Source organism: Orbilia oligospora, assembly GCF_000225545.1.
Source record: "Orbilia oligospora ATCC 24927 unplaced genomic scaffold scaffold00173, whole genome shotgun sequence".
Classification (NCBI taxonomy): domain Eukaryota; kingdom Fungi; phylum Ascomycota; class Orbiliomycetes; order Orbiliales; family Orbiliaceae; genus Orbilia; species Orbilia oligospora.
Window position 1 is genome coordinate 994,140 of NW_011645730.1, and position 24,881 is coordinate 1,019,020.

At 44.7% G+C, this 24,881-nt stretch overlaps 7 protein-coding genes across 7 annotated transcripts; 3 read left to right on the forward strand and 4 right to left on the reverse strand.

The window, feature by feature from the left end:
• Positions 1-905: 905 nt before the first annotated feature.
• Positions 906-1,112, forward strand: AOL_s00173g288 (uncharacterized protein; the record flags this gene model as incomplete). Its single annotated transcript, XM_011128030.1, has 1 exon — positions 906-1,112. The coding sequence occupies one exon, from the start codon at positions 906-908 to the stop codon at positions 1,110-1,112; it is 207 nt and encodes a 68-aa protein (XP_011126332.1).
• Positions 1,113-2,573: 1,461 nt separating this feature from the next.
• AOL_s00173g289 (uncharacterized protein) lies at positions 2,574-3,110 on the reverse strand (the record flags this gene model as incomplete). The annotated part of the gene is made up of 1 exon (XM_011128031.1): positions 2,574-3,110. One exon carries the CDS (start codon positions 3,108-3,110, stop codon positions 2,574-2,576), a length of 537 nt encoding a protein of 178 aa, XP_011126333.1.
• Positions 3,111-6,745: 3,635 nt separating this feature from the next.
• On the reverse strand, positions 6,746-7,869 carry AOL_s00173g290 (uncharacterized protein; the record flags this gene model as incomplete). Its single annotated transcript, XM_011128032.1, has 2 exons — positions 6,746-7,264; positions 7,324-7,869. 2 exons carry the CDS (start codon positions 7,867-7,869, stop codon positions 6,746-6,748), a joined length of 1,065 nt encoding a protein of 354 aa, XP_011126334.1.
• Positions 7,870-9,355: 1,486 nt separating this feature from the next.
• AOL_s00173g291 (uncharacterized protein) lies at positions 9,356-10,159 on the reverse strand (the record flags this gene model as incomplete). The annotated part of the gene is made up of 1 exon (XM_011128033.1): positions 9,356-10,159. The coding sequence occupies one exon, from the start codon at positions 10,157-10,159 to the stop codon at positions 9,356-9,358; it is 804 nt and encodes a 267-aa protein (XP_011126335.1).
• Positions 10,160-13,247: 3,088 nt separating this feature from the next.
• AOL_s00173g292 (uncharacterized protein) lies at positions 13,248-17,444 on the forward strand (the record flags this gene model as incomplete). Its single annotated transcript, XM_011128034.1, has 9 exons — positions 13,248-13,325; positions 13,436-13,603; positions 13,867-13,912; positions 13,973-14,191; positions 14,255-14,382; positions 14,444-15,014; positions 15,087-15,613; positions 15,669-17,168; positions 17,238-17,444. 9 exons carry the CDS (start codon positions 13,248-13,250, stop codon positions 17,442-17,444), a joined length of 3,444 nt encoding a protein of 1,147 aa, XP_011126336.1.
• Positions 17,445-18,396: 952 nt separating this feature from the next.
• On the forward strand, positions 18,397-19,323 carry AOL_s00173g293 (uncharacterized protein; the record flags this gene model as incomplete). The annotated part of the gene is made up of 1 exon (XM_011128035.1): positions 18,397-19,323. One exon carries the CDS (start codon positions 18,397-18,399, stop codon positions 19,321-19,323), a length of 927 nt encoding a protein of 308 aa, XP_011126337.1.
• A 2,001-nt stretch (positions 19,324-21,324) lies between these two features.
• AOL_s00173g294 (uncharacterized protein) lies at positions 21,325-22,395 on the reverse strand (the record flags this gene model as incomplete). Its single annotated transcript, XM_011128036.1, has 3 exons — positions 21,325-21,719; positions 21,798-22,171; positions 22,250-22,395. 3 exons carry the CDS (start codon positions 22,393-22,395, stop codon positions 21,325-21,327), a joined length of 915 nt encoding a protein of 304 aa, XP_011126338.1.
• Between the last annotated feature and the right edge of the window lie 2,486 nt (positions 22,396-24,881).

A 24,881-nucleotide genomic window follows, 5' to 3' on the forward strand; every position in this document is an offset into this window, starting at 1 on the left:
GCGGTTTCTAAATGCGCAGGAGATAGGATTTAATTCTCGAAAACTGGATCCGAAGATTGGTCGACTCGGACCAAGACCCGTTTTAGGTATAGCTAAGTACTTAATATACGATAACATTTATAGCTACCGGTATAGTTAGAATGTTAGTCGGTTAAAATTGTTTGTTTTTTAATACACACTCTCGCTAAGACCTGGTCAGCGGAGCAGTTTGCGAAAGTTGGTGCAGAATATATATATCTCTCCGCTTCAACCCCGGATACAACATGGCCATGAACGAATCATTTATCCAAAGTTAACTAGCTTTGCATTCCCACCTGCATTCTTCCGTAGAGATCTCCGCTACATATGCGGCTCAATTAAATAATACGAGGTGCTACATGAGCCTCTTGTCGCTTTATTGCCAAGAGCCTCATGAGATCCTGCTCCGGAATCCGAGGTCTACTTTCAATCAAGTCATTTCGGTGATACTATATATTATCGTATTCGATGGTATTCAACCGGCGGCCCGTGAGCCCTGTTCTTCAAAAAACAATTATGGAAGCTATTCTAAATTGCCGAATCGTATCTCAGTTTATCCTACACCCCGATCAATGGAGACGGGGCCAAATACATTGGTAGAACGGCAAGCGATAAGCCTCCGTCCACGTACTAACAACCTGGGTAATCATGAGGGACCGCGTTATGGATGCGGTATCGTGGCCTCACGCGCTCGCTCTTGCTACCTAATGCTCCTTGACAATTAATAGCTATCACGCAATCTATATAAAGGCACGGATCCCGCCCTCAACATGACCTTTTCTCTTCATCAGCCATCAAGCAATCACACAATCAATCAGCTGTCCCTTAAAACAATCACTTCGAATACTTTAGAAATTTAGCATTTCTTTGAAGCCCAATCAATCAAAATGAAGGTCTCAATGGTCATTCTCGCTACTCTTGCCGCCATGGTCATGGCTGCTCCATCCCCAGCCCCACACCCAGAGACTGATCTCGACCTCCTCAATGATCTTGTCAAGCGCCAGAGCTTCGGATGCGGCTCATGCAACAAGCGCAAGAAGTTGTGCTGGAGCTGCAACTCTGGTGGATGCAGCTACACCACAGTCAAGTGCTAGATCGATTGCTAGCTAGTAGAGCTTAGCCGGATCCTCTCGGTAAGAATATTCAAACTAGAACATGCAAAGGAGTTTCACCGTATAAAATATTAACATAATCTTTCAGGTACTCGAGATAAGCTGCATCCGGCTGATAGCAGCTCTGTTCAATATGCTGCCACGATCCCGAATCCGGAAATCAATCCTCCAAATTTAAATCCAACTTTACTCAAGTAATTTTACGGCAAATTACTAGCGAGCAAATTACGGGGGTTCTGAACAGATGTATATAGTCTGGTTGATTTTTTAATTCTTATTCTCCTGTAACTCTTCTAACAACCATTGTATTTTATCACGTTCTTTCCAAATGCTACCACTAAACCCTAAACTTAAGGTGTGGCCTTCTATCTCTTTAAGTATGGTGATTTCATTTGGCACTATTTAACTTGAGTTATAGAGCTCGAGCTCTGGTCAATAAATTCAAGTCCGGATATATATATCTAGCCGGCCTTGTCGCACCAGCCTATCACCAGAATAACACAAAACTTTTCTCCAATATGTGTTGTGGGTCATGCATGACTCGGATGTTAAGTGCGCAGTACGGCGTGCCGAGTGATCGAATAGTAATTAAAGTAGAGTATATCTGTGTTTTGTGAAACCTTCCGTGAATCATAGTTGAGGAGTCTAGCGACTGGTTTCGAGTTGACTGCAATACAGTGACGTTCTAGAACTCTCATTGCCGACGAGACACGCTCTTGTTGATGGCTGATCAGCTGATAGCTTCTATTCTGGAGCCGTAAAAACCAAACATCTGAATCAACGATTGTTCTCGTACCAATTCTAATTACTATTGCGACGGCGGCTAACAGTAAATATCGATTAGAACTAGCCTGTCTCACGACGGTTTAAGCCTAGCTCAGAAGCAACGCCGTTATGAACGCTTGGCTGCCACAAGCTAGTTACCCCTACCCCTATGGCAACCTTTTTAGCACCTCTAGCTTCAAATTTCGAGGGACTAAAGGATCGATAGGCCACATTATCATTCGTTTGGATTCACACTGGGGAGACAAGGCCTAGGTTCCGAAATTAATTGCGGATGAGTAACCCTTTATATAACGTTCCAAGAATACCACATGGCCTCGGAACTATCGATCGGTGTTGGTTGAAGTTGTTCAGGACAATGAAGGATGAGGAATATATTCATACAGGAACCATTATCTAACGCTAATACAAAGACTATGGTACAATGCTCTCTAATAAAAAGACCACGAGCATTCTTCCAATTCCCATCATTGGAAACGAAGATGTATTGACAAATTAATGCCAAATGTAATTAAAGAAAATACAGTATGAAAAAAGTTAGAGTACAAACGCGCAGCCAATAGTCGATCCGGTATCCTCCCCGTTATCAGTTCAGTTTGTCCCTGCTCGCTGCATTTATATAAAATCGAGCAAGCCGCCGGCACTGACCCCTAGAGTTGCTTAAACAGCAGAGAGGGAAATGGGTGTGCAAAAAGTAGTAACCCAGGTGGTAGGTCCGATCCAGAGCAGATACTGAGCACCATCATCGCAGGCATAGAGATTAGGAGATGTGGTTCTAACAACGCCGAGAGCTCCAGATGCGGGATCCAATGTCCAAGATTCGAAACCACATTCGTTGGTGTCGACACAGCCGTTGATGTCTGTCTCGTTCCTGAAGGAAACTGGGGCAGGTGTTTCTTCATACACATCACCCTGGTTCAAGAACGACTGGGAGAAGAGAGTGACTGCGGCATCATCGACAGCACTCAGTTCGCTAGTTGCAGCATCATAGCTGAATGTGGAGGCGTCAGTGGATGGGACGAGTCCGACATAGTTTGTTCCATCAACCTCTGTGATCTTGAGGAAAGTGTCTGCAGCGATACCAGACCCAGTAACCTTAAGAGTATAGGTAGGCAGCTGGCGCTCAGAAAGCTCTTTAGCAGCTGGAACGGCAGCTGCTCCCAAGACAAGGAGGGAAGAAAGGATAAGTCGCAACATCTTCGAAATATGTATCGATTGTGTGTAGAAGAACGATAAACGAGGATATTTGAAGGAAGGAAGGTAAGGGTCTTCTTGCGACTGAACAAAGAGGAGGGAATGACTGTCAAGGTCGAAGCGTCTGAAGAACAAAGAATGCCCCCTTCAACGAATGGGAGGGCCAGGCTCTTAAATAGCAATGAAACGAAACATTGAACATGGCGGCCTCGTGGCGATCGGCAACGGTATCAACCTCTTCTGGAGGCGTTCCCTCCTTCATCCCAAGTTCTAAATCAAAAAACGATGGCTTCTTGGGGAATCCGTTACGAAGCCATCAGCGGGTGGGGCATACATAGAAATGAAGTGTTTAGCGTTGTTAGCGTTGCGTTTAGGCCTTTCGATAAATTCTGTGGATCTTTGTGGTCCTGTGGCAATGTGGGCACCAATCAGGGGAAATAAAATTTGACCGACCCATCAAAAGCATTAGCCCAGCAAAAGACCTTGACTGAGCCCCTGATCCTGCCACTCCATCTCAACGGTACCGAAGTCTTGACCTTCTAGGCTTGCAGCGGATATGTGCGTCCGTAGACATTCAGGCCGCATGTGCCGACGCCTAAATACCTTGCCGATTCGGACAATGTGCATGCGATAGTGCCGAGTTATATAATAGTTTCGGGAGCGTTTCGACACTGTTCACGAGCCCGCGATGCCATATTCTCACTACAATGGGAACGGATGGCCGACTTCAAGCAGAGTCCAAGTTTTGGGAATATAACGAAGCACAAGTTGATTCACAGTAATCCAGCCAGGGAAATGTGACGAGAGACGGACAAAGAATTCAAAGGACCAAGAATATGTGATTTAAAATGACAGGGAACACGAAACAGCACTTTCCCCTTCCCCGTTAGTCGCCCCACGTGGGAGCCTATCCGAATCCACGTTGACAGCAATGATTTCACGACCATACCCTGCTCTTTGGCCTCTGCTAATTCAGTTATCCTGGCAAGCGGGTCTCTTATCAATACGCAGCTACGCAGGACACAGATGAGATGCAATGTCAGTGTTTCGTGATGTTTATTTGAGCTCAGGGGTTTACATAAAAAGTTGCTTCGTTAGCGAAATGCAGAAAATCACTGCTGCTTAAAGCGTCTAGGCGTCTGTGCTCACGGCTGAAAAATCCAGTCGATTAGACCCCATATGGTAGTACTATACGGGGCCAGTCTCCCAAGCCTTCGCTATTGTGTCTGCCGAGTGCTAAGAATTTTTCATAAAATTTCTGGCGTCGAGCTCGACGGACATAATATTTGGCAGCGCTACAGAAACATGGTTTGCCCTAGTTATTTCATATCTTATGTTCCATTGCTCCTGCCGTCCCTTTATTACTATATGATAGAGAACTGCTCGCATTAACTACTAGGTATACAGTATTGTTTTCATGCCGTCCCAGCCTAAGGACAAGCATGGGTCCTTCGAATAACACCTCCGAATATAGGATGTCAGGCGGAGTGTGTCGGCCAGCGCTCCAAGCATGCCAGTGTGTACTATGTACATACGACCCGCAGCGAAATATAGTAGCTCGTGGGCTGTTCCTTGAGAATAACTGTGGGGCATCAAGTACCAAAATTCAAGATCCCGGTTACGCAGGTCCAGAGGTTGCAGCGGCAAAGACTTCCCAAAAACCCTAATTCCCCTGCAGCTCTTAGCTCGATTTTTGGTCACTTGCCGAGATGCAAAAAGCCTGAGCACGGTCAATTAAACGTGGTTATTATCACAACGTGGCTTCGTGCACTTTTTCAGGGATACAAAGATATCTACAAATTTGATACGAACTAAATTCCGAGTTTTCCGGGTCTAGCCCGCGATCTTTCCTCGCGGTATGCAGTACCCTGAATGCAATGGCGTAACATCAGTCGCGATCAGCTGCTAGGTGCAAGGTTCGCGAATCTTAGAGTTTATAGAGCACGGTTGGGGATACAATTGCTCAATGACGCCTGTTTTTCGAGCTTTTGGGGTTCGAATTTCGGTCGCCCAGCGCATATCAGGCTGCACATGTGGAAGCGGAAGCCGGAAGCTAGTTTCGAAGGCTTCGACAGATTCGCGAAACAAAAAACAAAGAATGATAGGCTTAATTAAGCCATGACAGCCAATATTAATTGCCATCAGCCATGTTTTAGAGCTTCAGTTAGTGCAAACTCAGCGGAACCGGCACCACCTGCAAGCTTCGAGCTTCTGTGGATCCGAGAAGTTCTGGTGAGCATGTGTGTCCATAGCACTTAGTTACTTACTTACTGTGTATATACATAGTTAGGTACGTCGTAACATTGGGATATATTGGCCGAAGATTAGCAATCAGTTATGCAATTCGAATATTCATTTGTTTCCAATATTCCCATAAAATGTTAAATTCTGGGCTAATGCAATGCATTAACTACACGCTAAATTGCATCCCATTTCTGTAAAGCGAGCCTGGGCATAAGCTCCTGATTTGGGCAAGCCGTGGCCCACTATTTGTAACTGAGTTATTTTAGTAAAAGAAATATTATAGGCCGCTAATACGCGGACGCCCCAGCTGCCCAGGACCCACTGGAACGCTCATCCCAAAATACTCGACAGCCATCCACGAAACGCATAAATTTGCAAAATAGCCTTTCAGGAGCCAGCTTGCAGACCAAATAAAAACTTTCGGCCAAAAATACCGACAAATGAACTCTCTATTGCCCGTTACATACGTACTGTGTATGTTGCCCTCGCGGTATTTTTCACTTTCGCCAACATCTCTTGAATTCCCTCTGCGTGGTTTCGAGCTTGCCGAAATATCTCCAAAGTTGCGGCTAAACGAAAGTTAGGTTGAGCTCGAGTGTGGTCGCGACGTCGGGGCCTTGAGTATCCGTGTACTGGTTGCGAATTGGCTAAGTTCGGATAGGCGGCAGTATGACATAACTGACCGAGCTCAAAAGCCATGCACGCACGTTTGGATTCGTGACAACGTCGAATGGAAGCAAATTCTCATGCTATGGTTTAGTTATCGCAGTTGTCTTTCTAAATACATTGGCTTGAAGATTCTACGGGATACAACATACCGGATTCAATACACAGCTACGCTATATTTAAAAACTACGCCGATATGTGGGTATTCCTGGGTATACGGATGGGACAAGCTAATATGGTTCCAGGATACTAGCATAGTAGTAATTAAGAGCTATACTATATATTCTCACACCCATGCAATATAACATTCTGCCCATTTAATAACAAGATGGGTAAGATGGGTAAAATAGAAACCTCTGTAATTCTTGTTACTGTAATATATTTTGTCTCTTCTTTAAGAACTCCTGAATTATGACCGCTAACATCCTGTATGTAGTTTAGAACTTAGTTAGATAATCAATCAATCAATCAATCAATCACCTATACGAATGTACGGATTGACCCGGTGTAAACGTAAGCCTATTACGTTAACACCTACAGGCCCAAAAGAGTATATTTTCTAAATCTGATATTTAATTTGAATATATAACATGCATGGATTGTCCATTCTTTTCTATATTCCAATAATATCACTTATAAAAATCTTGTATCTGAAATCCAACCATTTAAGTCTCTGTATATTCCTTTTTTCGACATCAACACTTTGAGTCTTTATTCCAAACTCCAGTTTAGTAATATGAATCATATGGCTCTGGCTCATCACTGTAGTCAGAACCTTCATCGCCATAATCTACAACTTCAGTTTCCTGGGGCAATGAAGTCGTGGACTTTGAAGGCGTGTTTGAAGGCGTGGGCTTTGGAGTCTGGGCACTTTGGATTGGCGCTGGCTCTGGCTCAGGTATATTTGTTGGCTGGGGTTTAGGTGGCGAATAATCCTTGTCTCCGGGCCTGAGTTGCTGGAATGGAACGCATCCACCGAAAGGCCCATCTTCTGACCTATCTTGGCAGCGTATAATACAAATGCTCTTCCGACCGTTATGACTACCCTTGCAGTCCAAGCTAGTTGGAAGGTAGACCATCATATGCCATTGCTTCGTGCCTTCCTTGTTGGGCTTTACTCCTGCCGGTAAAGCGCCCGGGGTAAGCTTTAATCTCGTCGGGAAAGTTCGTCCCAGACCAGTAGAATCAACAAAGCATCTGAATCCGCCGCCACTACCCTCAACCACAGTCTTATTTACTTCATGCATCTAAGCAAAAAATTAACCCTTCTATATCAATCATTTGACAGCTTAGCTATATTACTTACCGTCATCTTTATAAAACCACCAGCGGCCGCAGTCGTGAGCTTGTCAATTTTGATGGAGTGTGTCAACTCCAGCGAGACATTGACCATTGCGCCCGGTTTAACGGGTTGCTGAAAAAACTTAGCGGTTCTGTGGACAGCTTTCTCCGTGTTCCATAATGCATCTCTGTACTTGGCATATTGACCGACAGTGTGAAGGGTCACGCCACACCCGCCGTCAAAGTATTTGCGCCTGACTGGTACGAGGTATTTTTCTTTATGGCATACTTTTTTACCTTTTTTATCAAGCCAGCATCCAGGAAGCTTCCATGGAACAGCTGGAGAGGCGAATACTGTTGTATCTTTTTGAAAAGGCCATCGTGCATCGCCCGACCGGAACCCAACCAGTTTCCCATCATAGAGAACATGCGTTTGTGAGGTTATACCAAAAGCTTGCCCGTTGACAGCGCGTTCTTGGTCTCCTCGAGCGCCGATGATAGCGACATGACCGGAAATTGGTGATACAAGGCTCAAAACTGCGAGCGCAACGGCGCTATTGAGGATTTGCATCTTGCTGAGACGTATAAAATAAACGAGTGTGCGTCTAAAGCGGTAGAAATGAATGTAATTTTGGATTGTCTAAGGAGTCGACAAGTCCAAAAATGGAGGAAGAATGGAGCGCCCGTGAAGCTTGATCGATGAGGATGATCGATGAAGGATGTTGAAAAAAAAAAAAAAAAAATCGAATATGGAAGAACGTAGATCATTTTATACAAAGTCCTGACATGCTTTTGAAGATGATGTATTACACCTAGTTCTAAATCGATATCTATATGGCTCTTGCAACTCAATTGAATGCGAGCCTCGAAAGCCGATGCGGCGTCGGTCGTAGCATCTTGCTAGTGTTGGTGTTCCTCAGCATCTTGTTGCCAAAATCAGTTGAGTCTGTCCCAACTCGCGTCAATCATACCGTTTAAGCCACAACAGAAGACCTGCCGATGCCCTGGCAAGCCACAAAATTTAAGAGCGCCAGGGCAAGACGCTTCCTCAATAATAATGACAAATATTATATGATATTACTATACAGATGTATATACGTATAAGCAGGCGTCAGGCAGAGAATCGCGATTCGCGTACCGATATCTCGCTCGCATACGTACATGTATAATTCGACTAATTCTTAAATCTCGCGTAACATGGCTTTTGTTGCAAGGAATAACTAACCACATGCTGGTTTGGTTCGCTTAAACTCTTAAATCCAGCTAGTACATACTCTATTTTAAAAGCCACGTTACATGGGTGTGAAAATAGTATATCGATGTCATACAGGTCTCTTATCGATTATCTGTCTCTCTTATCTATGAACGTTACCCCCTCGGTTTAGCGTTTGTTTATCTGGGCGTACGACTGTGGCGGTTGGAAATGGAATGATACCTTGGTCACAACTATTGTAACACTGTACTTGTCCGCCTGCAAAGTTTGCAACGTTTCCATACATGCATCATCGCTCATAACCGCCCGGCCGGTCGAACGTTGAACACCGCTAGCTGGCACTTTTACGATGAAAAACTTCCTGTGACTTACACCACAAAACTTGATAGAGGGTGAAGGGCAAGAAAGGCTGATAATCGCTGCAACGGTTGGTATATACATCTGTTGCTCAATGGTTAATTTTAGATAGGCGGCGCTCTTCCCACCCTCCAGGGACATCACAACCGACGGGTGTGATAGTACTCTGTAGAAGGACAGGTTTCGCGAGTGCGCTTACAAGCCGGAGTGCTTGGATCGATTCAAGGGTTTGTCCTGGTGCCACAGCACTGGGAAGGTTTTTGAGCCACTCAAATTATATTAATGCATTAATATTTTGAGGAGTCTGGCGACGAGACAAATTATATACAATGTCGCACTTCATTCAGTATTTCTTGCCGGTACCGGTTTGATCCGTACCATCACTGCACGGTTCATTTACCGGTGGTTTTGGATTTTCCGTAATATATCGGTGTGACTTGTCTAATATAATATTACATGAAACATGAGGATATGTATACGTATATTGTTATCTTTGCAGAAGGTGAAATCCAACATTATCCTTGGACTGTGATTCCTCTTCAGCGCTCTGTACGTCTTCTTTTCCAACCCGTATCGCTCCTTCAGATAGACCAGAACCCGGTACCGGTGTAAGCGGCCCGCGGTTTGAAATAAACGAAAGCAGATTACCCTGCTGCATCTTTTGGCGGATAGTGAAGAGGTCTTTAAGCTCTCGACGATAAATTGACTTTAGGTGCATATCCCAGACCCTTTTTCGGTAGGTTGCGTGTCTGTAGATATCGTAGCACCGGTTGATATGTTTGACACACGATGTTAGGTAGGTGTTTTCATACAACGTTGGTGCAGACCCTAAGCCCTTACGGATGGACTTAACCTCTAAGAGCATTTCCCTAACAAGCTCTGGTACACTAGACTCTCTGCTGACTTTGCCTTCTTCGTGGATCATATCATAGACGGATTTAACTTTGTTTTTAATCCTATCTATTTGGTACCACACTCCAGCAGGACCGTTGCAGGTCATACAACTGCCATCGGCACACCCGACACTCGCATATTGACCTAAGGTCTTCCCACAATCGATATCTGGCGCTTGGTTTGACAGATGGAGGGTATCAACGACTCTCTTTGCTGATTCTCGAATATGCTTTATATTGTCGGGGTGGAGTTGTTCGCCCAATTCATATTGCACTGCTGTCTCGACATCGTAGGCTGAGGTTGACATCTGAATTACGCGATCGTGTAAATCTTTGATTTGGAGGTTTAGACGATGCATGCGCTCGTGTACTAGCGCTCTAGACCTTACGGGGGGCATGATTGCAGTACCGACTGGCATCCGAATATTCGTATGAGATGGCGTACTGATATATCGGTATATATCGTGGCAATTGTATTTCATTTGTTCTTTTTAGCGATTAGATGATTACTAAGAGTTTTTTGTTTATACCGTGTGACAAATCTTGTATAATCCGGAACCAATAGGTATATTCGGGGTCAGATGTATACTCTAGGCTTTTTAGAGTCTTTGGAGTATTGATGTGGAGCAGGAAGAAACCCTGCAACTTTAGAAAGCTAAGGGTTCTGTCCTGAGATATAGCTAGTCTATTATTAATCTATTGCGTAAGTTTTTTGTCGATCCAGATCGGGGATCAGTCCATTATGCAGCAGTTGGGTTAGCGCTATGCATGTGCTGGATTTCAATATTTTCTTGAGTCTTGGGGGTAGACGATTCACCAATCATTGAAGGGATCTTGACTCGTCAGGAAAGTGTATAGTGCCGCTATACCTTTTTTCTCTTTTTTGTGGTGTCGATTTCTCATGGGGACGCGAAGTACTTGAGACATAGATGCATTCGATAATGCTTTTTTTTTGTTCCCCATTGACAAAGAAATCACGGCCACGTGTAGGGTCATGTCATATAATATTGGTTACGAGACTGAGGTTGAATTTGGGTCACCGCTGATCCTGAATATCAACACGCCGCATCATAATTATAGGTTTAGAATACATCCTTTTCGAGGGAGATCACCCGATATCTTGGCCTCAAGTAGACTAGCCACCAGCGCGCCGAATGTCTACTCCGCTTAGCAACCCAATGTTGTAGCTGGTGCCGTACCTAGATACATTAAAGTGTTGCGAGAGCCTCGTCAGACAAAGAATGAGAACCGCCACTTTTGTATGTTATCTCGTACAGCGCGAGAGCAAATAGCCTTCGTAACTGCTGGAGTTATCTGTAGACTTAAGCGTTTATGGATAGCGCGATAGGCATAACTTGTTTACATCTCTAGATATCTTGGAACTTTGTGAGAGCGCCTGGATTCTAGGCTCGCTTTCAAAACTCCTGTATCTAGCATATTAGGAATACCCGAGATGAATTTGAGAATTAATTCAACAGGTATGTCTCTGGATTGCTTACACGTCGAATCTAACTCATGCATATAGCTTAGCTTGCGCCGTTTCCAAACGAGTCCGAGCCACAAGGCCTTGAGTTTATCCTCGGGTGTAAAATTGTTCTGAAATTTCAAAATTTCAACGAGGATTGATAATCTCCTTTGTGTTGTAGCTGTTGGATTCCATGCCAAGAATCAGATTCGGTCATTTCTTTTTTCGGCCGCCTTAACGCTTAACCCCTTGCGAAAAACCGCAATGGCTTCACGTCTCAATCGTCTACCGACATCCCTTCTCTTGAAGTCTACAAAGCTCGACTTCTTTGAACCGCAAATATCTCCACCCCCACGACTTCTCGACGCGTCCACTGATTCCGAATGAGGTCAGAATTCTCTACCAAACGAAGCTATCCAATAAAATACCGGGCGGAGCTGCTGGTTTGACGTCATCTCATGAAAGGGCAATGCTGCAGCCAGGGAGACTTGGGAATAGGAATGATATGGGGATATTTATAGTTTCGTATGATGCTCAGATTGCTTAACTAGCTCTTTGATATCGTTTTATGTCTAATTTGTGAATATTATCTCGTGGCGACTTGAGCTAACATTACTTTATAGCTATGCTTGTGCTCCATACCGGTCTACCACTAAGAAGTCGGGCAGAGGCCCATAGAGCCACTTGCAACCCTCAGAACTTCGTCCTCGTCTCATCTATATACCTATAAAACTCTTCGTGGCCCTTCTGAATATGACGGTTATGGTGAGGGCGAGGGGACCTATCGAACGCAGGTGGATATAAATCACAACGACACCCCATCAGTTTAACAGCTTTACAGGTTGTATTTCGGTTCAAAATCGAACCACGGTCTCGTACGCTGAAATAATGCGTATCATATATACGTCTCGAGTTATATATGGAACTACTGGATGGTAATTCAACATTACCTGGATTATCTGGTGTGACTGACTCATCCTTCCGACTGGAAACGAACGTCGAAGACGTGTCGAACACATTCGACCAAATTCAAGACACCCCAAAGATCATAAAGAGCGGTTGCAAATCCATTGAGGGGGAATTCCTTGTCCCTAGCCCGAAACTGCAATCGAATTTCGCCGTATCTCACAATACAATGGAATGGGCTTCGAGGCGGTCGACATATTCAAGAAGTCGACGGGCTATACCCGGTGTTTTATGTAATGGTTAAGTCCTGTTAACCAATTGGGGCCGCTTTTTTACCCCAGAGAGTCTCACATTTGGAGCTGAGGCTTCTTTTCAAGGCAATGTGGGAGCCGGTGTGACGACCTTATGGGCCTGGAGCGTGCCTTCCCCCAAAGCTGATTTGCTTGTCGCACAGTCGACTCAGGTAGTTTCAGCATCGTGATGGCTATGGTAGAGCTCTTGCGATGCTACTTTGCCTGTAGTTAGAAGTATTTAGTTAATTTCCGGTGCCCCGGTGGCTATACATGGGGCATGCTATTTCAACTTTGTGTAGCTACTATATCTCAATTTCTTTATTTCAATAAATTCTAAATCCCTTCGTCCCCTCCCGAGTCTCCTAAGGTAAGTCAGATTCTGTAGCTTCTTTTTATATCAATCGGATCGATGGCACCGTCTCAAACCCAAGCCGGTGTGGTGTTGTTTATGTTCAAGACGGGGAAGCAAGTAGTAGTGGATCCTCGCCTCCTCCCACCCTGCTAGGAGAAAGGCCCCTCAGACATATATCCCTCCTTCCCACCACGCCCATTCAACCTTTTCTTCCTCTTCCTCCTCATCATCACTCCTTCACCACCACCTACATCTCACAACCTCCACCAACCCTCCATGCATCGTCAAATCCATCAAATCCATCCCGAATTTAGCGAATAATAAGCTTAGAGAGCTTAAATACATTAAATTCGCCTGGAATCAACCAATAGCAAGCCGGATATCACGACTGCCCAGCTAGCTGGACAACACATCAACAGGCGCGACTTTATCACCTACTTTTTCTAACGTCAACCTTTTCATAAAGTAACATGGCGAGAGCTAAGCCGAGGAGCAAGCCTGTTTCGGAGGATGAAGAGATGACCCGGGATGAAGATGTTCCCATGAATGTGTGTTTTCTCCCGAACACGGTTCTATTTATTGAGACACGGGCTTGATACCCCGAGTTCTAGCTCACATAATCTCTATCGAATACTCGAGCTAATTTGATAATCCACAGGACGCTGAAACCGAATCCTCAGTTGCTTCGGAAGGAGAAGAGCAGGCTGATGATGAAGACGATGAAGATACTACTCAGCCAATCAACAAGAGGCAACGACGAACTGAGATCAATAATGAGCGTCGAAAGCACTTTGGTCGTCAAAAGGAAGATCTCCAATCCGCAAAGGTAGTGTGCTCTGTTTCCATCCCTCTCCTTTGCTACGTGTATATTGTTGTTAGTGCTTCAACATATTTTTGCCCTTTTTGATTTTCCTGTTTCTGGCAAAATTGGTGTTCCGCGACAATTTTACTCGGGTATAATTTTGATTTACTTTTTCTGGAGAGTCCTTTTTTCTGGCGGGTTTGTTGGCGTTGTTTTGGGTTTTTTTGTGGATGGTGGATCTGATTGGGCTAACATGATTTGGGTAATTGTTTGATCGGGGATTTTAGTATTCAGACTCTGCAAAGCGATTTGCATATCTGATTGGTCTGACGGGTAAGTGCGCATGACAAACCCTTTATCCAGATTTTGGTGTTGACCTGAACTCTATGGTAGATTTGTTTCGTCACTTTATTGGGCTCAATCCTGAATTAGCGAAGGCTGTTGAACAGGCAGATGTTATCAACAAGAACAAAAAGAAGGGCAGGAATTCCTCCGCTGCTACAGGCAGCAGAACCCGTAGAACGGAAAAGGAAGAAGATGCGGAACTTTTGGAAGACGAAATCAATGCCGATGATTCTGAGCAACGTACCATCTTCTCTGAGAACCCAAACTGTAAGTTTCCAGAACTGAAGGCAGAATAAATAGCAAAAACGAAATTGCTGATATTTTGTATAGATATCCAGGGTCAGATGCGTGACTACCAGGTTGCCGGTTTGAACTGGCTTATCTCTTTGCATGAGAATGGTATCTCGGGTATTTTGGCCGACGAGATGGGTCTCGGAAAGACCCTCCAAACAATTTCGGTAAGTGGGATCGGCTCTATTATGGACATTATTGTTAAAAGGCTAATGAGACGTATCTTAGTTCGTTGGGTACCTAAGATTTATCCAGGACATCAAAGGGCCGCATCTGGTCATCGTCCCTAAATCTACCCTTGACAATTGGAAGAGGGAATTTGCGAGATGGATTCCTGAAATCCATACGCTCGTTCTCCAGGGTGCTAAAGACGAAAGACAAGAGCTCATCAACCAACGTCTTTTACCCCAGGATTTCGATGTCTGTATCACAAGCTACGAAATGGTAATGCGAGAGAAGCATCACTTGAAGAAGTTTGCGTGGAAGTACATCATTGTCGATGAGGCGCATCGTATCAAGAATGAGGAGTCTTCTCTCTCAAAAATCGTTCGAATGTTCGAATCCCGTGGACGTCTTTTGATCACTGGCACACCTCTTCAGAACAACCTTCACGAACTCTGGGCCTTGTTAAACTTCCTTCTCCCTGATGTATTTAGCAGCTCCGAGGCTTTCGATGAATGGTTCGAGAGCAGTGGTCATGACCAAGATACTGTTGTATTACAGCTCCACAAGGTCCTCCGGCCTTTCTTGCTCCGTCGTGTCAAGGCTGATGTCGAAAAGAGTCTCCTCCCCAAGAAAGGTATGTAAAAAGATATAAGGACTCCCTGCTTTCTTCTCCGCCTTCTTTTCTAGGGAGCTAACAATACGATAGAATGCAATCTTTACGTGGGAATGTCGGATATGCAGATCAAGCAGTACCGAAATATCCTTGAGAAAGATATTGATGCATTGAATGGTCAAAACATTGGGAAGCGAGAGTCCAAAACACGACTTCTCAATATTGTCATGCAGCTTCGTAAATGCTGCAACCACCCATATCTCTTTGACGGAGCCGAACCCGGTCCTCCCTACACCACAGATGAGCATTTAGTCTTCAATTCCGGAAAGATGGTCGTACTGGATAAGCTTCTAAAGCGTATGCAAGAGAAGGGCTCGAGGGTTCTTATATTCTCGCAGATGTCCCGTGTTCTAGATATTCTCGAGGATTACTGTATGTTCCGAGAATTCAAGTACAACCGCATTGACGGAAGCACCGCCCACGAAGACCGTATATCAGCTATCGATGAGTACAACAAGCCCGGCTCCGAGAAATTCATTTTCTTATTGACGACCCGTGCTGGTGGGTTGGGTATCAATCTGACGACTGCCGACATTGTTGTTCTTTATGACAGCGACTGGGTAAGTTTCCATAGAAGGGAGGATTAAATTGCTGGTCAACTAACACGTCCGCTAGAATCCCCAAGCTGATCTCCAGGCAATGGATCGTGCTCATCGTATCGGCCAGACCAAACAAGTACATGTCTACCGATTCATTACAGAAAATGCTATCGAGGAGAAGATCATCGAACGTGCCGCTCAGAAGCTTCGGCTTGATCAGCTCGTTATTCAACAGGGCCGAGCTCAACCGGCCGCAAAGGCCGCATCTAGTGGCGAAGACTTGCTGGGTATTATTCAGCATGGTGCGCAACAGATCATGGACAAAGCGACTGCGAAAGAAGGCACCCAGGGTACTATCGATGATGACGAGGATATCGATGCTTACATCAACAAAGGGAGCGAGAAGACAGAGAAAATGAAGGCCAAATTCTCTACCATGGGGTTGGAAGACGTCCAAAGATTCAATTCCGATTCAGCGTACGAATGGAATGGACAGGATTTCCAGAAGAGGGAAACGAGATTGAACTTCAATTGGATCAACCCCGCCAAGAGAGAAAGAAAGGAACAAGTCTACTCTGTCGACAAATACTACTCGACCATCCTGAACCCCAAGGTTCCTAAAGGTGAACAGAAGCCGCGAGCACCAAGACCACCTACACAGATCCGAATTCAAGACCACCAATTCTATCCACACCGATTGGTCCAGCTCCAGGAACAAGAGACAGCCTACTACCGCAAAACAATTGGCTACAAGATTCCGGGAGTGGAATCTGATGACGATCTTAGGAAGGATGACCGGGAGCTCGAGCAGATGGAAATAGATAATGCCGTCCCATTAACTGTGGAAGAAATCGCTGAGAAGGAACGCCTTGCTGAGCAAGGCTTCTATGATTGGAGCAGACGGGACTATCAGCAATTCGTCAACTTATCCGCTCGATACGGCCGCAAGGCCCTCGATTCTATTGCTGCGGAGATGGACAAGGAACCAAAGCAGGTCAAGGCTTATGCGAAAGTGTTCTGGGAACGGTATACGGAAATTGATGGATACGACCGCGCCATTCAGACAATTGTTGCTGGTGAAGAGCGATCCGAGAAGACGCGAAAGCAGCAGGAAAATCTCCGTACTAAAATCGAACAATATCGCGTTCCGCTCCAGCAGATGAAGATCAACTACAGCGTTTCTACTACGAATAAGAAGATTTACACTGAGGATGAAGATCGATTCTTACTGGTCCAGCTTGACAAGTACGGCCTTGAATCCGAGAACCTTTACGAATACATTCAAAACGATATTCGCGATTGCCCTCTGTTTAGGTTCGATTGGTTCTTTTTATCACGGACCCCAGCCGAGCTATCGCGAAGATGTCAAACGTTGTTGACTACAGTTGATAGAGAGTTTGATCCAAAGTCAAAGGCTCTTGAGGACGAAGAGGAACCGAAACCGGGGAAGAAGGGGACCAAGGGCAGTGGCAAGACTAGCCGTCAGAGAAGCGTTGAGGACGATGATGAGACCGGGCCACCAGCTAAAAAGGGCAAGACAACGAACGGTGTTGCTGCTAATGGCAAGGGGCCGAAGGTAAATACTCCACAGAATACTCAAGTGGCGTGGGCCAAATAGTCGAAACTAACAATACTGTTTTCCTAGAATAAAAACATCGATCAAGTCAAGACCGGAGCAGGCAGCAAGGCAGCATCGAACACCACGTCGAGGGCCACTAGCGTTGGTTCTAATTCTGATGTCGGTGGGAGCTCGAAGCCAGGCCCCAAACCGAAAGGGAAGGCGAATGGTACCGCTTCGAAGGCTAGCACTCCAGTTAGCGCCTCGAAGAGCAAGGGCAAGAAGCGTACTTGATTTCTCTCCAAATTAGACTACTTTAGCAATTGTATTCATAATACCGCCTTTTTTTTTTTTTTTTTTCCTCTATGTTTTCTTGTCTTGTCTGAGGGTGTTACTCGTTTCCTGGATTGTCTTATAAAAATGATAGATAGATTCCCCGGCGTGTCTGTGGCAGGGATGTTAACTTGAATACTACTAATGAAATGGCAATTCCTAATATTATCCAAGTCTTTGTAATGCTGTAATGAAGCCATAGCCAAAGTGGAGATATTTGTCCGTCAGCCAGAAAGTGGCTGGTGGTGGCGTCATAAGCTGTGTTTGCATAAGATCACGTGTAGTGGCTAGAAGAGGCGAACAACAAAGAAAGAAAACAACCTCCTGTCATTGCCCGAGATCCTTCCTCCTTTATCTTCCAAACTAACATCGCCAGACCTCAAAGCCCGGACTGTCAAGTGTATGCTTCCCATCGCAAAGGCCTGGTGCTGTCTGTCCGGATTTCATTCGACTTATTTCTTAGTCACCATCCTCCCGCACATTCGAATTCTTGGCCGGCTAAAACAACAAGACCTCACAGCAGTCACTCCACCATCCGCCACCGAGCTCCGTGGTTTCACCGTACAGGCTACACCCGTCGAAATCGCTAGAGACGTAATCTGGAAATAATTTAACGAAAGACTTATTTTCGGGGTTTATCTTTTATCTATTCTCTTATTCGAACACTGCGCAGGAGGTGCGAGGAAACTGGCAAACTTTACCTACTACATATTCACTGATCCTTAGTACTGACTGTCTAAGTAGCTAGTGCTCTTAGTGCGTGCGGGCGGTTAGGCAAACAATAACCTCATCCGACATCACAGTCCTGGTCAACCTCCAATATCGATAGCAAAAACGGACGACACCCATCTTCTGGCCATACTCCTCCGAGTCCCATCAAACCTTTCTTTCTCCCTCGTATCTGTCCATCACGATGGATATGACATCCCTTTCCTCAACCCTCCCGGGGAATAACCCAAACTCTTCGTCCTCTTCTCGTCGCCCCCAGAACCCCTCGAAACAGCATTCCCCAGACATCGCCGATGACAGCCAGAACATCATAGAAGCATTTCAGTCTGCCGCTCGGTCGGTAACACATCTCTACCGAAGCTCCGCTGCTTTGATTAGAAGCTCCCGGACTGATGGATATACTGATGCTCTCTCCGACGTCCTCGAGGCCATCGATAATGAGTCAGCTTACAACGATCCTTCGCTCGCACTATCTAGAATAAGAGACTGGGTGATCGATAGAAGGCACGAAATGAAAGGGGGCGTTGCCAACGGAAATACAACAGGACGGAGCGAATCGATGCCCCCCCAACAGCAACGGGAAATGAGCACAGAATCAGAGATGGATGATGGAGCCAACAACAATGGTAATGGCAAAGAGGAAGAACAACAAAAAAGGGAGGACACAAGAGAAGACGTAGCCCACCCGGATCTACAACATCAGCAGCATTTCCAGATGAATGTTCAATCGATACCTCAATTTTCGTTTCAGCCGTTGAACCCGCTTCCTCAGTACCCCTCACAAACTCCAGACGTTGTTGAACCATTACAGTCACCTGGAGTTGACGGCATATTCATGTTCAATTCCCCGGTAATGACACAGCAAATGATGCCGAACGGAAGAACATCAGGTGCAGGAAACAAAGTACCCCTAGCGCCCCGGAGTAACAACGCCGGACTGGGTATTGGGGCGGGAACAAAGAGAAGAAACCAGTCAGTAGATTTCTTCGATATCGGTGGATTTGGAAACTTCGGAATGAACGGTACACCCGGACGGGATTTTGGAAATTGGGGGAGTGGCGGTGGCGGCGGCGGCGGACAAGGGAATGCTAAGAGGGGGAAATTTGTGTGATTTGGCAACGAGAAGATAGCATGATACCGGTTTTTATGGACAGCTATACTTCTTTCCTTTTTGTTCTGGTTACACCCCCCTCCGACTTGTCTCTCCTGTGTATTTTCATTTTTATATGGGGACAATGATGGACACTGTACTCATGTGGTAGCTTGGGGATACCTTTGATCTCCTTTTTTTCTTCTTTTGTTTTTTTCTCTTTCGTCTACTTGGGCATCAGGGGGTAAGAAACAATGATACGAAAGAGCTGGCATAGAGACGGCTTACTCCCGACTGTTCTCTCTTCCTAACTATTACTCCCGAACCCCATCCTATTCTCTTGCTATTCTCTTCCTTTTTTTTTCTTTTCTTCGGCTTCATTGCATCAGTTACGGCGCCTACGGATTCCTCGTTCCTATAATTCCCTTCGATAGCGGTTCACCCAGTCTTTACCACGGCACCATCATATACCCTAGTACCTTTTCTTCCTCACCACTTCTTCTTAATCGACTTTAACCCGTTCGAGGGCCTTCCGTTACCCCGACGCTGGCCAGCACCCCCCTCCTCCTCGATAAAGAAAGCTAAGCACAGTAAACAAATCTAAACACAAACAGACCGAGGAAGAAGATATCTTCATTTTTGGTTTGCGAACGGAACTAATTTTCTTGTCCTCATTACCTGGAAGTTATTTTATTGCAGCATAATTTGGATATTGTATTATTTTTTTTATTTTTTTTATGCTTCATCTTTCCCCGGGCGCCTTTCCTGGTTCTCTCCTTCTTTTGTTACTCTCTCTCTCTCTCTCTCTCTCTCTCTCTCTCTCTCACTTCTTCTTCTTCCTTTTCTTTTCTCATTTTCTCCTTTTCTTCTTTTTTCGTTTCGGTAACCAAACTGCATAGACCCCTCGGCGTTAATGTATTTCCGTGATAATTTTTTCCATCGTCGCTATGTAAAATTATATCTATACTTGAAATTGGTTTATCCTCTTGTGGGAGGCTTATACGCACTATAGCCTATTAGTCATTCCTGTGGGCTCCCCAAAGCAAACAGGTAGTTACGACAAAAATAAGAGAATTCAATACAATAGAATAAAAGGATAAACTTTAGGGGAAAAAATAAATATCAGTTACTACTATATACAAGGATAAACCTCTTTCGCATATGCACGCCAGCTTTAAGGCATATAAGCTTTAACTAGCTAGGACTCTGGAGTTTCTGCCTGATCGACTAATATATTAAGTTATAGATGTGGTGTCCCAAAATATATATAGGCGCGAATAAAAAGAGGGGACTTTGAAACACATGCGAGGTCCGCTTGAGACCTTGACCCGACGGCCGGGGGCGGGAGATAACAAGGGGTTTGGAAACGGAAACATTTAATGACACAAAACGTTCCGACTTTAATAGTTAGGAAAATGTATGAACAGGCGCACTTTCCCACTGGAAGAATCTTCATAGGGTTCGGATTTTTTTTTTATTTTGGATTTATTTTGGATTTTATTTTAATTTTGTTATGAGAGAGTCGAGCTCGAGGGAGTTAAAGAAAAAGTTGATATTGATATCTTAAAGCCTAGCTACGGTTAATCATTTGAATTTTTATATGCACATATGCATGGACAAACAGTAATGTATATAGATTTTTGATTATTACACCGTTGGGTATCATATCGCTTGATCTTTAAAATAAAAGATAGAAATATTACAAAGAGAGAAAAAAAAGGTGGGGGGTAGAAGAAGGTGGGGCTGGAAGCAAAGAAGGCGGAGGGAGGAAGGGAGGAAAGAATTGAAGGTAGTAGTTAAAGGGTAGATATAAAAAAACTCCGAATATTAATTTTCATACAACCGAACCAAAAAAGAAAGAAAGAAAGAAAAATATATAAAGTAACGATCCAGATATCATCATAGCCAAAGGAAATAATAATTGACTATGACTATTTGAAATCGAAGAGAAATGAAAAGAAAAGGTTAAGAATGTTAGGGCCAAAGGGATGGGATGGGTATTGCTTCCAGTACAGCGACATCTTATAAACTAATAACCGCGGGGCCAGCGATAACTGTTGTCTCATCAAGCTTATTTCCATCTCCATTGGTAGTCAGTTGGACATAAACCTCACCAGCCAAGTCTGCAGGGACGGTGCAAGAACCCTCAGCAAGCGGGACAAAGACGGTTCCGACACCACCAGCAGTAAAGGCGCAGAACTTTGCATCACCGGTAGTACTACCGTTAGCAAGATTGAGAGGGGTACCGGCCTTGATGCTTTGCGCATTCGTGATTACAAGGGATGGGAAAGCAGTGAAGCCGAGATTTGAACCTTCAGGGCAGGATTTGATGAATTGGGCAGCGAGAGTGAATACGCTCTGAGGGGGGAGTGGGGTATCAAAAGCTTGTGGGACTGGAAGTTCGACACCTGCAGCGGCTGTATATCAAAGAAAAAACATTTCAAGTCAGTAATCCGAATAAAACTATATTAAGAAGCGATGGGGCGAAAACATACCTCGAATGAAAGTATTGTGCCGACTCTCAACTGTGACAATACTTGCTGCAGCAGCCAAAATGTCTTTCGAGGTAACCAATGGTGCAGCACCTAGATATGCAGATACACCGACAGCCTCAAGAATCTTTGCAGTGGCAACCATATCACCAGCCGTTGTGAACCCAAAATTATATTCGCATGGTTGAACAGGGTTGGCACCAGCTTTTGTGAGTACATCCGAAATGACGGTAACGTGCGTGGCCTCGGTTTCTCCCACTTTCTTAAGGGCAGTAATCTGTGCGGCCGAGAGACCAAGGGCGGAAAAGTCGGCTTCGGGGAACTTTGCGAACCCTTGGGTATAGAAGGCAGCTTCCAAATGTTCTAGAGTGAGAGCACTGAGGAAGAATATTACGTTAGAAACCTCATATACCAATTGATTTTAGCGGGCTTTAATTTATATGAAGGGGACTTACAATTGCAGGATATCCGTATCTGTCAAAGCACCAGTAGCCTGTCTCTTGCTGAAGGTTGGCAATCTGTGCGGTATCGCCTCTCCCAATCCAACCAAAGAAGCAGCACCGACAACAGCGGCCAAGAGTGTCGATCGGAAAGAAACCATTTTGTATATTCTTATTCTTTTACTTTCGTTCTTAGATTTATCTAGAGATCGGAGAGTTTGTTGAAGTTCCTGAACCTTAAAAGAGGAGGGGGAAAAAAGTAGAATTGAATAGATATGACTGTCAAAGTCTTAAATATTCTGATATACTTTTTATATAAACGTTGTCTGTCGTATCGTAAAAAAGGAGAAATAGTCAAGGAGAGGTATATTATAAATATAAAAAAAGAACCCTCGATCCAGTCGAACTTATACTTTGTGATATTAGAGTATTAGACCTAAGAATATCAAAAAGGTAAAAAAATTATATTGAATCCTCCTGGGATGGAAAAAAAAGGAATGATCGGACGATGTGTTTTGTGAGGGAAGAAGTGAAGATATAAAGAGAGTGAGAAAGAACGTAAACCAAGCACCCAGGCTCGAAGGTCTTTTTTGGTCTTCTTTTTTTGTTTAAACGACAAAAGGTTCGGAGTCCAAGGCTCTGAAGAAAGAAAGGGAAACCAAAAAAGAAGATTCCCTAGAAAACAGGACGATGCGGGAATATATACTTCGTGAACTCATGTCCTTTCGACCAGGCCGCAATAAAGACGATGCCCAGACGTTCTGTGTGACATGTCCCAGGGGCATCATAGAAAGTTCTCCACCACAAAACAGGCTCGCTATGCTAAGCATTGTAAATGGCGATAAGCTCAGATCTTTGTTTAGCGCCGCCCTGGACGGTAGCTTAGGAATCTTCGATACCTCCTTAGCTGCATGGACAGACCTGGACATGGACATGGGGTCATAGCCCAGAGGTACTATGTAGAACAGAATCATTACTAATGTCTGGGAAAAAAACGGATTCGTTTCGTCAGTGCACGGCGTATACGAAAGAGCCCGCTGCTGGTTCCTACCAGCAAAGAAACATTTGCGGGCCTAATTAAACCGTTTTACCATGCAGGCCAGAAGAGGGCATGGTCATGGTCATGGTCATATGGGCTGGGCTGGGTTGAAACATCCTTAATAGGCGTACGATATAGCACTTTCTTTCGAGTCGAGGATAGCGGCGAACAGCCTCCTCTATTATTCCCCTTCTATTATCCACTAAGACTGCAAACAAAAAAAGGGACCCTGAACGGAAGACGTCAAGCCGGTCTGCCCACCCAAGATGATGGCGAAGTCGTCGGTGCACGCGGTGTGTCAAATGTGTCGCTAAAGCACCCTGTTTTCGGGCAGCCGAAACATCCATCGAAACGTTGGCCGTCTTGACGTCGCGCAACGCAAAAAGAAAGAAAAAGGCTCTCTGATTCGATCCAATTGCAATTCCAGGAACATGAAGCACCGCCTGTCGCAAACATTGTTCAGATTCCGTTTCATGGGTTATTTGGGATCCCGTGAAATATATAGAATCCCATGTCTCGTAAACACCGACCGATTCGCTCCAATCGAATTATTTTTACAACGGATGGATTTGTTCTTATGCAAACAAGCCCAGATAAAACTCGATCGAGACATACCCATATGATGTGCGCACATCGCATCGTTGCAGTCGTTGCATTGGTAGTTATAGTTAGTGTCTTAGCAGTTTTATATTATCAATTACAAAAGAATTATCGATAATGGCGTATCCTTCTGTGATACCCATTTCGGTACCTTCCTCACTCTAACTCTGCCGTCATATGTGCTAGTTCTTAGGATGTTCCCGGTACGAACCTGGTGGCTGATTGATACACAATGGGCTGGGCGTTTCGTTTCACTTAAAAAATACATGCATCAGCACTGTACTGCACTGCTGCGCATCTGCCATGCGGCTGCAGGCACGGCTTCATGCAGACTACATACTTGGCTCCGTCATTCCGTATTGATAGCTGGAAAAGCCGTAATATCTCTCTAGAACTGCTGGGTTTACGGATAGTTTCATTAATGCAACGGACTTTTAGACATTATTAAATTCTCGAATTTCATTTCCCCACTATCATCGTCATAGTACCTCAAAGAGGAAAATTTTCGCTAGAGGCCCGGGGCCGGGGATCGCTTGCTACGCTTTCGTTTCTTATCGTTCGTCCATCAGAGTAATAAATATCCCGCTCCTAATCAGATCGCTTCACACATTCTCATACTAACAGGCTCTTTGTTCAGTTCTGTGACATGCGCATTCAGAAACGAAGAAATAAACCATAGTATCTTCCTATCTTCCCCCCATCCCAATGATCTCGCCGCACGGCAGAGTGCAAATGTGTTCCGACCACTGGGGTTAACATGCAAAGAAAGAGACAAAGTAGAGCAACGAAGTTCGATGAAGAAGAGAAAAAGAAAGAAACAAAAAGAAAATAAGTATCGTAATGGGTTCGGTAAGTTCCGTTCTCCATCTACCTCTAATCGATAGAAAAAAGAAATCCCGATCCTTGTTCATGTCATATCATGCTGGCTCATATCCGTAAAAAGTGACGAAAAAAGGGAAAAGAAAGAAATATATTCAACCGGAAAAAAGACACATCTCCTTCAATTCA